Raw genomic sequence first — 15,337 nt, 5'->3', positions numbered from 1 at the left:
ATTATCACCTCATACTTTCAGTGATGAAAAGGACTTTGGACAGGTCGTACATTGTAGATGAAGAAATCAAAATTCACACATCTGTTCAAGGAAACTGCTAGTCACAGAACCCAGAACTTTGGTCTCCCCTTCTGATGTTGTAATTCCTCTTCCCATTCCTATTGTATTGGACATTGTGTAGATCGTTAGCTTTTAGAAAAATGAGTGTACTTCTACGAAATTGATTATAAATGTATTTGTCTAAATCTTTCTAACACATTTTTACATGTGTATGTACATTTGAGAATATGGCAGAATCATATTTAAGGCACAAATACGACTCAATCGCTCATCGATATATGTATAAACACTGAAAGAAGATAAATTCTAAATGTGACTATAGAAGTACTTCTAACATTAAAAATCACTATAAGATTCAGATTCTTTGAGACAAAGACTTGTTTAAAGTTAGAAATCATCTTCATAAAAGTAATGTGATAGCTTTTAAATTTGTGTGCTCTTGAAATACTACCTAGATACTTGGACATAACAAGAAGAAATTGGTACCTAAGTAAAACTACTTTACCTGGTTTAGTTTATATATGACTGAAATTTATATTTTTAACTTACAAGTTTTATAAGAAAATATCCTAACTTAATGATTTATTAAGTAAAACAATAATTAGTATTAAAAATTCCTGTAAGCCTTCAGTAATTTTCTAGACACAATTCTTATCCAGAATGGCTTCGAAGAGTTAAATTGCAGTCTTAATAGTGTTTGCAAGTATGAGCTACTAATATGATCAAGATTCAAATAAATCTCCAACCAATTTTACAAAAAAGAAAAAAACAAAAACACTTTATTTTCCACAAGGAAGAGCAATAGGAAAAATCAAATCATTTCCCACATGTTTTCTTAACAGAGCCTACAAGGACATATTCAGCACCAAATAAAAAAGGAAAAAGAAAAACAAAAACAGAGAAATTACAAACAGCCATAGAGTATAATCTATAAAGCAAACATTTAATATTGCACTTTGTTTTGCTAACATTTTGGATTTTACTTTTCCTAATTGAAAAATCAGGAATCTATCTTGAATACTGGAATACAACTGTGAACCTCACATCTTATTATCAGGAATTGACCAATATTTAGAAAAGAGCAAAGTAATGCCTCTAAATAAGAAAAGGAAATACTTTAATGGAGAAAATAAAACTTTATGTGATAAAGTTTTATATATAGTTAAAATTTTATCATTTTTGTGACCCAGTGCCAATTACCAGAATATTGGTCATTCTTGTGTTATTTATAGGAGTATATGGTGATAAGTATTCCAATGCTATGCGTTATCAACAATTGTTCCCTAGATATAAGAGAAAAGGGATCTTCTGACAATCCCTCCAAACAAAAATGAAACCACCAAATGCCCTTTATGCCAAATATTCCATTAGCTTCTTTTGAGGGGGACATTCACAAAATGATTTAACAACAATAAAAAAATATTTCACCCCCATTTCCTTATTATCTAGTATTAGTTTGCTACGGGAGCCCAACCCTTTAACCGAATCACTTAAAACGCGATTCATTTTTACATTGGGCTTTCTTCACCCTGTCAGCATTTTTCAAACATGAATTGTCTTCCATGTTTTCTTAAAGGCCACTTATGGAAAAGCCTCTTTATGTTTTGTATGAAGCTTTAAGACAGTATTTAACCTGGTCAAGCACCAAGCCAGAGTTACTATTACTTTCAGCCACTTTACTAACTGTGGGGTTAATGGCAGGATAGATGTAACAACCATTTCACACGCATGTTGCAACACGAGATGCTGATTTTCATTAAAAATATCAGAGCTGAATTCCTTCTAAAATAAGACAATTACTAAACTTGGTATCTTGGAAAACGCTATTTTAAGTGTCATCGTGAATGCTGGTATATTTGTTAGGAGCTAACTGTAAATTATCTTTAATATAAACTACAATTTACTGATGTGACCATTTTCCCTATCTTATCTATAATATACTCAAGTATGTAATTTCTCGTTTAGCAAAATGTTCTTTAGATAATGGAAAAAATGCCTGCATTAAAAAAACCACAGATATAAAACATTTATTATTCCAGCACACATTCTAGCATTTATAATTTTGAAGTTATATACTTTTAGAATAAACTTGGGTTTTCAAGCTGTCAAGCTTGAGCAGGATAAAAAATGTATAAATTGAGCTCTCCAATCATAACCTGAACATATATACATATATTCCTGCTCATTAAAATACTCCACACCAGGAAAAATGATCTCCAACATAGTGTTTTGGAGGTAATTAAGTAACTCCATATAAAAATAAATGCACTTTCTCCTTTCTAGTGACTGGAAAATTTCCATACTTTAAAAAAAATAAAAATAACTAATTTTTAAGAGCAACAGCCATTAACTCTTTGCTGGTGCCTGCCATACTGCCTTTCTTTACTCCATTCATAGCTCTTCTATTTTCTTCTTATATGTAATGATAAAAAGGGAATGTGGGTGGGTTATCACTTTTGTGTATGTCCCTTTTCCAAATTTCCCTCTCCAAAATGCCAACCAATCGAACAAACAAAAAAATAACTCAACAGTGCAACGAAACACAAATAGCATTCCAACAGTTTGGCAAGTGATGCGTTCACCTGAGATTAAGTGATTTTAGGCAGTCAGTAACAAAATGCTGCTTTGCTGTAATAGTAGAAAGGCAACAAATTCTTAAAAGAAATCAAGAAGGTATACAATCTTGAAAAGTCTCTTATTAGCTTCCTCCTCTTATCTCTTTTCCCACATATCTGTTGCGTATCTACTACAGTAGGCTGCAAAACATACAGCAAGAAGGATTGGCTTGAAGGCATTTGATGTTTGTAAATAAATCCACAATAGGATCCAAGCTGAAGAGGTGATACATGGTCAGCCTAGTAGGACAATTCTGAGCATGTGCATACGCAGGTAAAGTCCAGGCTATATTAAATTAAAAAAAAAAGTCAGTGCGTTTTTTTCATGTTAAAGTTTTTTCAAAGCTTTCTTCTGTTCCTTGTCGTGCTGACCACAAACAAGTTTTAAAAGAATATCAAGAGTCTGGCATAAATGGGGGAAAAAAAGCTGTAGTGACATCGAACTGCACAATGTAAGCATTGAGCATGTGCAAATTTTCAAATCAAAAGAAGGAAATCATCCCTCTTTACAACACGGTGTCTTGACACGTATGACCATAGGCTAAGAAGACTGCTCTTGGTATGTGCCAGTTTTAAAAAAGAAAAGCTTAGATCTTCAAGCATGTTGGAGCAGTCCTAGCATGTTGCTGTAGGCTTCTAACGCACGTTCACTGGTTGTTTCATGTATTCGCCATTTTTCTGGGCAAAAGCAATTCCACTTCCTCTGAAAACGTGTCTCCGAGATACTTCTCTGTCCTCAGCCGGGAAGAGAGATAGTTCAGAATCCACATCAACTTGATTTAACCAAGTGTTCCTTCAACGAGAGGGGCAGGATGGTCTATCATCTGCTGATTGATCAGGATTTGGATCAATCTAGAAAGAGAAAAAAAATTAGTTATTTGATAAGATCTCGTAAGATTACAGCAAATGACTACGAGTTTGAGTTTTGAGAAATTTACTCAGAAAGAGCACAAACAGCTTGTATGGGAAGGAAATGGTACTAGTATTATGTACAAAGTGCCTGATATGCAATTATTAGATTAATAATAAAATTTATAAAGGTATGCCCAAATAGTTCTTTCACAAAGGCTAATAGTTAAATTTTATTGAGAATGGAGTTTTACTCAGCACTTACTAGTACTTAAGACTCAAATACACATTGGAAAACATCTTTATAGGAAAGATCTTTTGTAAAATATCCCTTTGCTTCTTTTAAAAAAAGTCAACTCTTCTGTGGGCTTTGGGAAGAATGCAGTTACGTGAAAACAATGTTCACGGTGCTATGTGAGATAATTAATCATGGGTATAAAACCCCAGACAAGGCTCAAGAGAAGTGTGTATCAAGAAATAGCAATGCTGAACCCGAAATGCTCTAGAGGCTTCCTACCTTCTCTATCTCTGGAGTAACTTTTCACATACACATACATTTAATAAAAGCGAATATATTTTAGTTGCTTCTTAGGTACAGACAGAATGGGCAAAGGAAAGCAAATTGTTGGGTTTAATACATTTCTTTTACTAAAAGATATTTTGGATAAGACCCATTTACTTGCATCTACATATGGGACAAGCCAAAGTGCCTAAGCCTCTTTAGATAAAACACACTTTTGAAGGACAAAAGCCAAATAAATTTTTTCTTTTAATGATTATGCGTTAAAGAAAAAATTAAAAGTAGAAATTTAAAATAGCTTTAATATAATTTAGAACTTTCCCCCTACTATGTGGCTAGATGTTAAGTAATTAAATCACAACATGAACCAATTTAGGGTTTTAAGTTTTAAATTATCATCTTTAGTTCATTTCAAAAGGAGGTAGAATTTTGTGACGAATTGTTTAAAAATGAATACTTAGATTTCCATTCTTTTAAAATGCCCATCGGACAGCTAAGCCTTAGATCCAATCAGAAGTGACTGACTTAATAAGCAAGACAGAAATGTCTAAATAATAAAATCTGATCTGTAATAAGCAGGAGAACCTTTTTAAACATCTAATGGAAAATTTTATGAATAGGAATAGCTGGATAGAAAAACTATGTTTAATTAAGAATTTGCATGAATAGATTACGAATATCTTATAATCAACAAATAAAGTGGATCTCATATCAGTTAAATCCAAAGGAAAAATCAACTCTTTCAGTCATGGATTTGGGGGTTATGGGGGAGAAACAGAGCAATTTGTTCAAGAGTGAAACAATCGCTTTTATTTCTTATTTGGGAGTAACATTTCATTGTAAAATAGCTGTCTGAACTACAGCAACCAAAAGGAAAAAAGTTAACAATTGTAGTGATTTACAGAATTATTTGGTATTATATTGGTATCAAGGCTAACTTTAAATCTTCTCAAAACGAGTACTGAAATTGCTGGATTCCATCCCCATACCTACTTGCCTTTGCACATGCCGTTCTTCCTGCCTGAACTACCCTACTTTTTGAGGAGTACTTATTTTTCAAGATTCAGCTTAACCATCACCTTTCCCAGGGAAGTGCCTCCTGATTCCCAAGGCTCAATAAGCTGCTCCTCCAATGAACTATGCATTCCTTTCACATTGTTATGTAATATTTTGCTTCTAAGTTTGTTGTTTTTCTTCACCAGACTGTGAGCTTCTCCCAAGTAAATGCCATGTTTTCTTCAACTAGGGCTTAGTTGTCATCAATATGAAATAAATAAAAATAATCTAACAGTGTAGGAATGTTGTTTAGATATTAGTGCTTGCAAACATGTTATTTTCCCCTATGGCTGAGAATGTTAAAATATGCAAGGAATTAAAATGGAAAAGGCTGATGAGTAGATAAATTCTAGCTATTTAATCAATGCTTGCAAAATACTAGTTCTACTGATATTTTAAAATATAAATTACTCCTTTAACAGGCATTAAGAAAGCATGAAGAGAGATCATTGTCTTTACTTCCCCAATAATACAAGTGAACAGTCCTACCTCGGGGTCAAACTTAGTAAATACTGACAACCCTAATTTAACTTTTATTAATCTGTGGTTTTAAATTATTTGTTTCTCTATTATTATGATAATCAAAATCTAACTGTATTTTTAAAAAGTCTGCAACGCTGTTTCCAAGGAGAGCCAGCCCATTTCATACTTGAGTTGGTACTTACCTCTGAATAAAGAGGTGGAGGCAAGAACCGAAACTCCTGGATATATGCAAACAGTGGTCCTTGAAGAGCTCTTTCAAAGTCATCACAGGCACTCACTGGTGCAAGATTGTTTCGCCTTTGTTCTTCTGTTACCACTTCTGCATAGCTGGGTGGTGCTGAAGGAAAAAGATACACGCAATTCGAACAGCATGTTCTTATGCATGTCAAAATACACAGAATAGTAGGTATTAAAAAGAAATATCAAAGTATAATAATATTTGTTTTGTCCTCAAAACTAGGGGAATATACATTTTAAATCTAACATTAGGGGCACATTTAATCTTCAAGTATATTCTAAAATTTAATCATAAAATACCAGAAACAAAATTATGTTCTTGAAATAATAATAAGAGGCTAAACTTAGATATGCATTATTAAATTACCTTCAGGTCTTTCAGGTAGGGATAAACCAAGCCAGTTCATATTCATGCTACACTGGCTGCTTACGCTTGAGGTTCTGCTACCAAATGGATGTAGAGGAATGGTACCAATGACAAGAGGCAAATTAAGAAATAAATCCATGGCTCCAGGAATATCCACATATACCTAAACAGTGAAAAGAGATGTTAGTTTTAGAATGCCAAATACTATTTCCTTTTTAAAAACTAACGACCCAATTATAATGTCATTTGAGGCCCTCATTTACTTCATTTTTTACTTATTTACATGAAAAATTTCTCCATTATGTATAGTACTGTATAGTACATTTTCATATAAGGTGAAATTAGTATTTACAATTCAAACTAAAGTATGTATCATATATGGAATATAAAAATCAAATTCTGTATGTAAGACAGACAAAATGATAATCTTCAGGACTTTAAGACTTAAAAAAACACACAAACCCTTAAGTTTACACATACCATTAGTGAATATTCCACACGGATTATACTACAGTCGAGGATAGATGGAGAAACAGGTGGAATTTTCAGCAACTTGCCATTCCACGTTTCTGTCTTTCCAGATGATAAGGATTCCCCACGCAAGTTAGCTACAAGCTGTTTTACTTCCTTCATTTTCCCTTTGGCATAGAAGGCCTGTGTTTGGTAAATGGCTGCCTTTGGCACTACCATTCGGGAAGAGCAGTTCTCAATCTCAGCAAATATCTGAATTGATTCACCTAGAGGGAAAAACAAAATTATCTGCTGTTAAAAAAACCCAAACAAACAAAAACTCCAAAACAAACATAGGTTCTTAAGCTAAAGTATAAAAGTTCAACAGACTACATGGATGAAAAGCTGTCCTAACAGTGATAAGTAAGTTTAATTTATAAAAATCAACTACTCACTTACAGTGGCTATTTTAAAAAGGAGACTATATTCCAATTTATGAAAGCAAATTGGATAAACACAATTTATGTTATTTTACCAAAGAATGTTGTCTTTATGTTTAATTTAGTAGAAATGTTGTAAATTTAATCAGAAAAGGTAAGTGAAGAAAGATTATTTTGGGTGGGAATCCATTTTACACATACCTGGGGTATAGCCCTTCCTTTCAATTTTGGCACTTAAGGATATTGGGCCTGAGGTACAGAACCAGCAACAGAGAGTCTTTTCTTTTGTGCCTGCTTGGGGTGACTGTAAGAAATAAATTTAGAGAGAAAGATCAATGTATGAGTTGGGACAACTTAATAGAATGTTTTAAAATAAAATCCTAAATTCTTAAGAGAATTTAAAATTAAAAGCAGTGTTGCCTGTTTTTGGGGGTACCCAAATATACTTTTTTTTAAAAAAAAAAAAAAACTAACCAATGGCTTTGAATTGTATTATTATTTTTGTTTTTATATAAGTTTCCATTCAATTAAAGAAAAAAAGAGTACAGGGCTTAATACCATATTCCATAAACATAGTTTTAGCCCACATTGTTTACATATACAGTAATTAAAAACCAACCAACCAAACAAAAAAACCCTTTCCACATTCCATTTAAACTGCCTTAAATAAAAAGGCAGGTTGGAAAGAAACATGGTTATAATCTCAAATGTCAACATCTTTAAGAACGCAAAAAATCAGTATGTAAAAGGAAACTATTCATCTAAAAAATTCTTATTTGTTTAAAGATGTTATCATTTGTTTAAACCAATTAAAGTTTTTGAAGTCAAATTTAAATCTTGTGAAAAAATACAATTAAAAAATATTTCTTTTAAAACAGAATTAATTTTTTTCATGAAAACAATAATCTCCCCATTGTTTGACAACTATCCCTATATTGGAATAATGAAAAGTAGTATACATTTTAGATTATGGTATTTTCAAGTTAAGTGATATTGTCTTACAATAATTAATAGTACTGTTCCTCTTTTGCTAAAATTATCCAGGGAACAGATTTATTCTTGTTACTGCTGTTATCTTCTAAATAAGAGATATTTAATACCATGTACTGGTTTTTTAAATTTTACTTAAAGTTATTACAATATCAGAAAACATGAGCATATTCTTTAATAGTTTGTATACCATTGACTGTATTTTAAAAAATATTTATGGAGTTTAAACTACTATACTATTTTAAAACTATAAAATTATAGTTTAGATAATTATTCTTTTGTATTTATATACCAAAAGCAAAGGATGAAGAATTCAGTCAATTCTTACCAGTAATGAAGGAGTGTTGATATCTATATGCTCAAAGACTGTAAATTCCTTCTTTAATTTTACTGGTAGAAGCCAAGGCCTGTGCAATTCGGCTTTCACCCAATAGCGCACACTGCCATGTCTGCCTTCGAATGAGGTAGCAAGTGGTCTGTGCAGAATATAAAGGTCAATATATTAATTTTATACCTCTTTCTAATAATTATACAGGTCAGCATAAAAGTATTAATATATTGTACTATTTATCAATGAGGTATCAAACATAAAATTTTTAAAAATTTCCAAAGGGATGTAAGTCATTGGGGAAAAAAAACCTATTTCCAAATAACAATAGGTAATAGTTAAATATTACAGAAATTTTGCTTAAAAAAGCCAGAGCACCACAATTCATTTAAACAAAGAAGAGTCTACTTTTAATGCTGGTGGCAAAATTATGAATATTTGGAAATGAACAATTCTTGAAAAGGTCAAGAATTTAATTTGAAAAAAAAAAAGTTAAAAATGGCTTAACTATTTCTACCGAAAAATTCTAGACACTGACCTGTATCAAGAGGATCAGAACTGTTTTTCACCTCTCCCAGATTTTATTACTTGTGAAAGATTTTATTTTCATAAGTTTAGCCTCTTTTTCATAATTTGATTAGAAAAATGCACAATGTTCAGTTATTGACAAAATAGAGACCTAGGTTAGATTAGTATGAGTAGTGGTGCTTTTCCATTTTTTTAAAAATTTTAGACTCTTCATTAACTTGTATAGCACAGAGAAATAAAATGCAGTATTTATGCTAGTCTAGAGTTTATTTTAAATTAGTTTGGTTTACAAATAGAATTTTAAATATGTGTATTAAATTACTTCCATCCTTTTAAATATTCAGGCCCAGCATGAGCCTTACTGTATTAACAAACTTAAAATATTTCTCAGAAAGTAGATTAGGGTATATATTCAAAATGATGTTCCTAAGTACTATGGTAATAGAATACTCTGAAAAATACCATTTATAAACTCTATCCACATTAACAACTCAAGTACTGGACTTAAAAATATGAAATCACGTACATTTGGCACTTGATAAATTCTTATGTAATGTTTATTCTCCAGAACAATGAGTACAAGTACCACTTTGCATGTCTTCGTATCCATTAAAGGCATTATTAAATATTTTTATAATCTCTTATTAATAATTTGTTATTACATGAAGAATATACCACTTTCCTTTTATATAGATTTCAAGCCTTACATTAAGGTATCTCTGATGGATGTTTACTTTTAAGTCTAGGTCATATTTTTTGTGTGACCTTCTCAGTAGTTCTTCGCACAGAAGCTACTGAATTCTTATTAAAAGAACATCACTTCCCAAGTTAGAATATTCCCAATTATGTTTATGTTCTTAGCTTACCGCTATTGGTTAACACTAGCTAGCAAAAAAGAACACTGAATATTTATAAATTACTGAATGGGAGACTTGCTATGTTCTACCTTTTCTGCTAATGCTAACTGATAAACTAAATATGCTAAGTGCTTAACTAGTTGACTAGAACCTTCCAATTCCCTCACATTAAATGAAATACCATTCAAGTTTTTAAAATCTCATAAATCTTGAGACAGAGTACTAAGAAGAATTAAGCTTTCCTTTCTATAATTTTGCCACACTAGATTAAAAAATAGCTTCTTTTTTTCGTATATTGTTTTCCCCTAGCCAGATTCAGTAATGAAAAGGGTTTTTTCTTAAAACTAAAAATATTTAAACTCAGAATAATTTTAAATGTAAAGAATTTAAAATTCTATGAAAAACGTCTGCTACTTCTAATACTTACGTCTGTGGAAGCTCGAAGCTGAATGCATATTCATGCCTTCCTGAATGAATAGTGTTGAAACCTTCTTCAGAATTATCATCATCTAAAACAAACAAAAAGAAGACAAAAAACTTATTAAACCTTTACACACTCTTCCTGGCGGCAAAACTTGAAAGATGCTCGTATGACAATTAAGCCCACAAGCTTTGGGATCAGAAAGATCTGAGTTCTAATTCCAACGTTATCACCTCCTCTAGGTAAAATAAAAAGTCCTCAGTTGCCCTATCTGTAAAATGGTGATAATTAATACTTATACCCGATAGGTGGTTTTTTAGTGGAAAGTAAGGCATCTGTATCTAACGTAGTAATATTCTCAACTAAAGATTCAGACCTCCAATCTCATACTGAGGTGTCATCCTTGTTTCCAGTGATTGACTCAAATTTATCACATCAAGATTATATGTAAATGAAAACTGTTCATGTAAACCTTTAAAACCGTCAGTCTTGATACAGAAGATGTGAATGTTACTATTATAAAACCATTGGAAAACTTTTGTCAAGTAGGTGTTGGAATTAAAAAAAGGAACAGTGATTTTAATGTCAGTTTCACAGCGAAACACATAAATTCTTCATTGAAACTGTAATGACGACAATCCCCAGTCTGTCCTAGCGACAGATAAAAATGTGCACATATATGAAATACACCTCAGATGTAAAAGGTGTGCTGCTTATTCCCAGGCAACAACGGTGTCCTACATCCTTGAAAAATGTCGTCTAACCAAGCTGTCCCCAGCTGACTGGAAAAAGGGATTACTTTTCGTTTTATAACCCCTTTCTTTTGGTCAGCTATATTATTTTTTATAATGTCTCCAAAATATATTAACGAAAACGTCCAAAGGGGTTCGGGGTTTTTTTTTAAAATGATGTTTTAAATGTCTGACGATGTAATTACATAAACGTCTTTCTTATAGATGTAGAAACCTCTGCCATTCACCATGAGGGCAGGAAACTAGTATTACCGTTTAATTTTCCCTCACTAAAGTGTTGACTATCCACAAAAAAAAGTGTTCTCTCACATCAAAGGAGGAAAAAAAGCGCCTAGTGGAGCTACTTCTCTTCAATCACGATGACTGCGGTTATCTCACTACTAGCTTCCTTATCCCCTGTGCAAATCCTCTGAACGCATTTTAGCGCCACAAACCGGCGGGTGAGTTGGGGGGTCTATCGAAACGGACTGTCCTCGAAAGCACCCAAAGTTTGTCTTCCTCGCCTCTCCATCCTTTCTCGCTCCCTTTCTGTGCCAGCTCAGCAGTCTCAGGGAGGCGAGCGGCGGCGGCGGCCGCGCGGCGGTAAACAAGTGCCGGGCTGTCAATCAAGAACTAGACCGGAGCAGGAGAGGACCGGCCTAAACCGGCGCGAGCAGATCCCAGCCGGCCCGCCCGCCCGCGCGCCGCCGCCGCCGCCCGCGCGCCCCGCTATACATACGGCAGACGTCGCCGGCGCTCGCGCAGCCTAGCCTGCTGCCCGGGAGGCGGGGCGACCGGGCCGCGGCGCTTCCGCTTTACACGCCCCAGCTGGTGACCGGTTCGATCTGGCTCGGGCCACCGCGACACCTTTACAGTTGCGGTGAAGGCAACTGGGGCGGTGAGGGGGTGGGGGCGGGGAGGAAAGGCTCCTGCAAACAATGAGGGGCCGAGGGGTACTTAGTCCAGGTGCCTGCCCAGCTCCCCACGGTACTACCGCTTTTTCTCCTCCTCCCCGCCAGCCTTTGCGCTCTCTCTCTGCCTTCAGACCAAACTAAGGTAGCCGGTCTGGTGACTACACCGGTCGCTCAACACGCTTTGTTTCAGCTAAGAGGAAAACAAGCGTTAACAGAAGCCACCTGACACCTTCCATCCGAAAAAGACTACAATGGGGTCCTGCGCACCAGGCACAGGCACGTTCCCTCTGAATAGGACTGTCAGCTGAAGTTGCGCCCAGGGCCATTCGGCACCTGTAAGGCCAGCATGAGCTTCTCCCCTCTACTCCGTTGACACCCGACGCCGTTTCTTTCGGGGGCCAAACAAGCCGAGGCGAGCGGGCGACAGAAGGTGATGTGTGTGACAGGGGCTCTGGACGCCGCCAGAGGCAGGGGCAGGCCGGTAGGGCGGGGTCAACCGCTCTGGAGGGACCTTTACCGGCGCACGCCGGTTCCAAGCCTCGCCCCAGCCTGCGCTCTCCCCACCCGCCGGCGCCCAATCCAATCAGAGCCTGGCATCGCCTTAGCAACAGGCTAACAAACCCGGCTCCGCCTATCGCCGGTCACCTGGGGCGGGGTCTCAGTTACCAGGCTAGTTTGAGAGGTCCCAGTTTTAAGTCATTGAAACTATTCCAGGCTAGGAGCTCGTCCACGTTTTCAGGGATTGTGGGGCATCGCGTGGGGGTCCGGGGCACATAATTCCACACCATAAAACAATGGAGCAACTCATGAAACTGTTTTTTCCCCCCTTAAATCGTTATTCTACTTTTAGCCCATTGCAAGCCACAACTCCTTAAAAAAAAACCTTTGTTTGTTCTCAACCGTTTTATAGAAAGCTGCAATGTCCAAAAAGGTTCAAACACAAACTCATGTATCTGCTTTAATGCATATACCAGGACTGTCATTAGACATGCATTTCTTACTAGCATTACTGCTTGGAAACATTAACTAGAAATTATTTCAGGATCCAAATTACCTACGTGTAACTGAATACCTAACTAAAGAATTGATTTCATCTTAATATTTTTAAAAATAGTGCATTAATGCTGTAACTGAAAGCATCCTTCATTTCTACACTTGGCTTAGTTTAATTAGCATTTCCTCCGGCATGTTTTTTAATATTGCACATAAAGGTAAAAACGTGCTCTACTCTTTCAAAAATAGTCAACATTTGAACTAAATACTGCATTAAAAAGGAGAAGTACAAAATTACATAACCAGTTTTAACATTATATTCTTCTTGGTCTAGGAATTAAGTCATCGCCACCACCTGACGCGTGTAACCAATCTGCTGAGAGCTGAATAAGCGCCCCTCCTCACCACCCCCCAGAACTGGTCCGAAACAGGATTGAACCGCTTCTAACAAAGGGTGGAAACTTAGAAAAACAAGCTTAGAGTCTCCTATATTTCCACAATGTAACGATTTAAACAATCGATTGGAAACCTCAGGACCTTTTCTCCCTTTGACAGCCCTTTATCTCCCTTTTCTAATCAAAAATCAAATCCAATGTGCCGAATACTTTTCAATTTCATTTGACTTGCAGGGGTTTCATTGAATGCACGTTCCAAAGTTAGGCATGATGCTCGGAGAAAAAAAATTACTGACCCTAAATGGCTTCTAAAACTGATTTAAAACCTATCATAACGACAAACACTGTCCTTTAAAATAGACAATGTCTGATAAAATTTCTAAAGGAACTGGAAAGAATAAGGGGGAAAAAACACGTGGGGTGTTGATACCATATGTCAAAATAAGCCACAGAAACCCTTTATCAAAGAACAATGATCAATTTTTTAAAGTCTTGTGCGTGTCAATATTAAAAATGAAATCCACCTATTAACCCACTTAAAAATGTTATTCCATTTCTTCATTGAAGCTTAGTTGTTAAGACCTAAGGTTGCAGAGCACAAGGACAAAATCTCATTGGACTGCATGCAGCTTTTGGCAATTCAGTTGAAAATATATCAGTAAAATTATTGAATTGGATTTAAGCAGAATTTGTAAGGTGCACATGGATTGCAAATACGTATGGTACACACCAAGCTGGGTGTAGAGGTAGTTGAATAAGTGCAGTTTGCAGTCACTTTGCAGATGCCTGCATGCATTACGACTTAACACACGATGAATGTCAAGGAGAATCCAAATCTTCCAACTTTGCTAATCTTTATCAAACTGCTGTGTGTTATGCTAGGAGTAAAATTATATTAATTCAGAAAAATTCAAAAGGTACTTTCCCAAAGAAAACAGGCTTAATGATTTGAGTAATATAAAAACTTACCTCTTTCGTGTCCAATTAAGATGTCTTTATGGTTGAAATATTCTACTTCTTCAGTGTAATTCTGTGTATAGGCAGTATTGGAGCCGGCGTTTCTAGATTCGGTCCAGCGTACTTTCGCATGTCCTCTTGCATGAATTTTAAGAGATTTTACTCTGATTTCCCCAGTAACTTCTAAATTCACCCTTCCTGAGACTGTATCCCCACTAGAATACACAGGGACATTGCTGTCATTAAGACAGTCAAAGCTTATTGTCAAACTCTTCACCTTTCCCAGCACCATGTTTATAACAAAATCTATAAAAATATAATGTAAGACAAAAAAAGTCAAGATCACATATAAAACGTGATCTTCACTTAACACTGATCGACGTCTTTGCCGTGCAAAAAGCTTGCAGGCAAGATCAGTGATTCCCTACAAATAGTTCATTGAGATTCTTAAAAAGTCAGGGCAGCGAGAAGCGGCTGCTCCGCGCTGCTGCTAGTCTCAGTGGTCTCCTTACAAAGACGGGCGGCTGGAGGCTGCCAGCTCACTTTAAGAGCAGCTTTGTGAAAAACAACCCCGGTGCGCATGCGCACGCCGCGGCTGTTGCCCGCCCTCCTGGTGCGCCCCCTCCCGCGCCTCGCTCGCTAGTTCGCTCGTTCGTTCGCTTGCTCGACTGCTCGTACAGTAGGTGTGCAGCTTGGGGAAGAAGGCATTGGGGCTGCTGGGAGGCTGAACCTGACTTCCCTTCATTGTGGGCTCCTATTGGTAGGCAGGCAGGCAGGCAGGCAGGCTACCGTAAACCCTCGAAGTGCTATCTGGAGCCCCTTCCCGAGCACACGCTATTTAAAGAGAATGGCAGAGGGGGTCACTGGGGAAGAAGGGTTGGGTGGGGAGTTGTTGGTCAAGCCAAGTAAGGATGCACTGCTGAGTGACCAGCCCGAAGCATGCGTTACAGGCACGGCAGGGGTTTGACTACCGCCTGGCTGGGAGTAGGAAAAAGTGATGATTGAAGAGCGATGGGGGAAGGGGAGAAACCGGTTGGGCAAGCGGCTGGTTGCAGAGTATAATCTAACGAATTTCAAAAGAAAACGTAATAAAACCAGACAAGGAATAATATTCTTAGACAAGAGCATTCTTGGCTTAGATTTTCT

The 15,337-nt window shown here is 36.2% G+C and overlaps 1 protein-coding gene across 1 annotated transcript; it reads right to left on the bottom strand.

Annotated features, from left to right (window-relative positions):
- Positions 1-222: 222 nt before the first annotated feature.
- Positions 223-14,865, bottom strand: ARRDC3 (arrestin domain containing 3). The gene is made up of 8 exons (XM_081054280.1): positions 14,204-14,865; positions 10,208-10,289; positions 8,396-8,543; positions 7,279-7,381; positions 6,668-6,924; positions 6,188-6,350; positions 5,766-5,920; positions 223-3,527 (listed from the first exon to the last, which is right to left on the bottom strand). The coding sequence occupies exons 1-8, from the start codon at positions 14,481-14,483 to the stop codon at positions 3,471-3,473; spliced, it is 1,245 nt and encodes a 414-aa protein (XP_080910406.1). The 5' UTR covers positions 14,484-14,865; the 3' UTR covers positions 223-3,470.
- Positions 14,866-15,337: the final 472 nt, after the last annotated feature.

The sequence above is a fragment of the Rhinolophus hipposideros genome (genome assembly GCF_964194185.1).
Source record: "Rhinolophus hipposideros genome assembly, chromosome: 7".
NCBI lineage: Eukaryota > Metazoa > Chordata > Mammalia > Chiroptera > Rhinolophidae > Rhinolophus > Rhinolophus hipposideros.
Note: the sequence above shows the minus strand (reverse complement) of the source record. Positions and strands in the feature narration are given on the sequence as shown.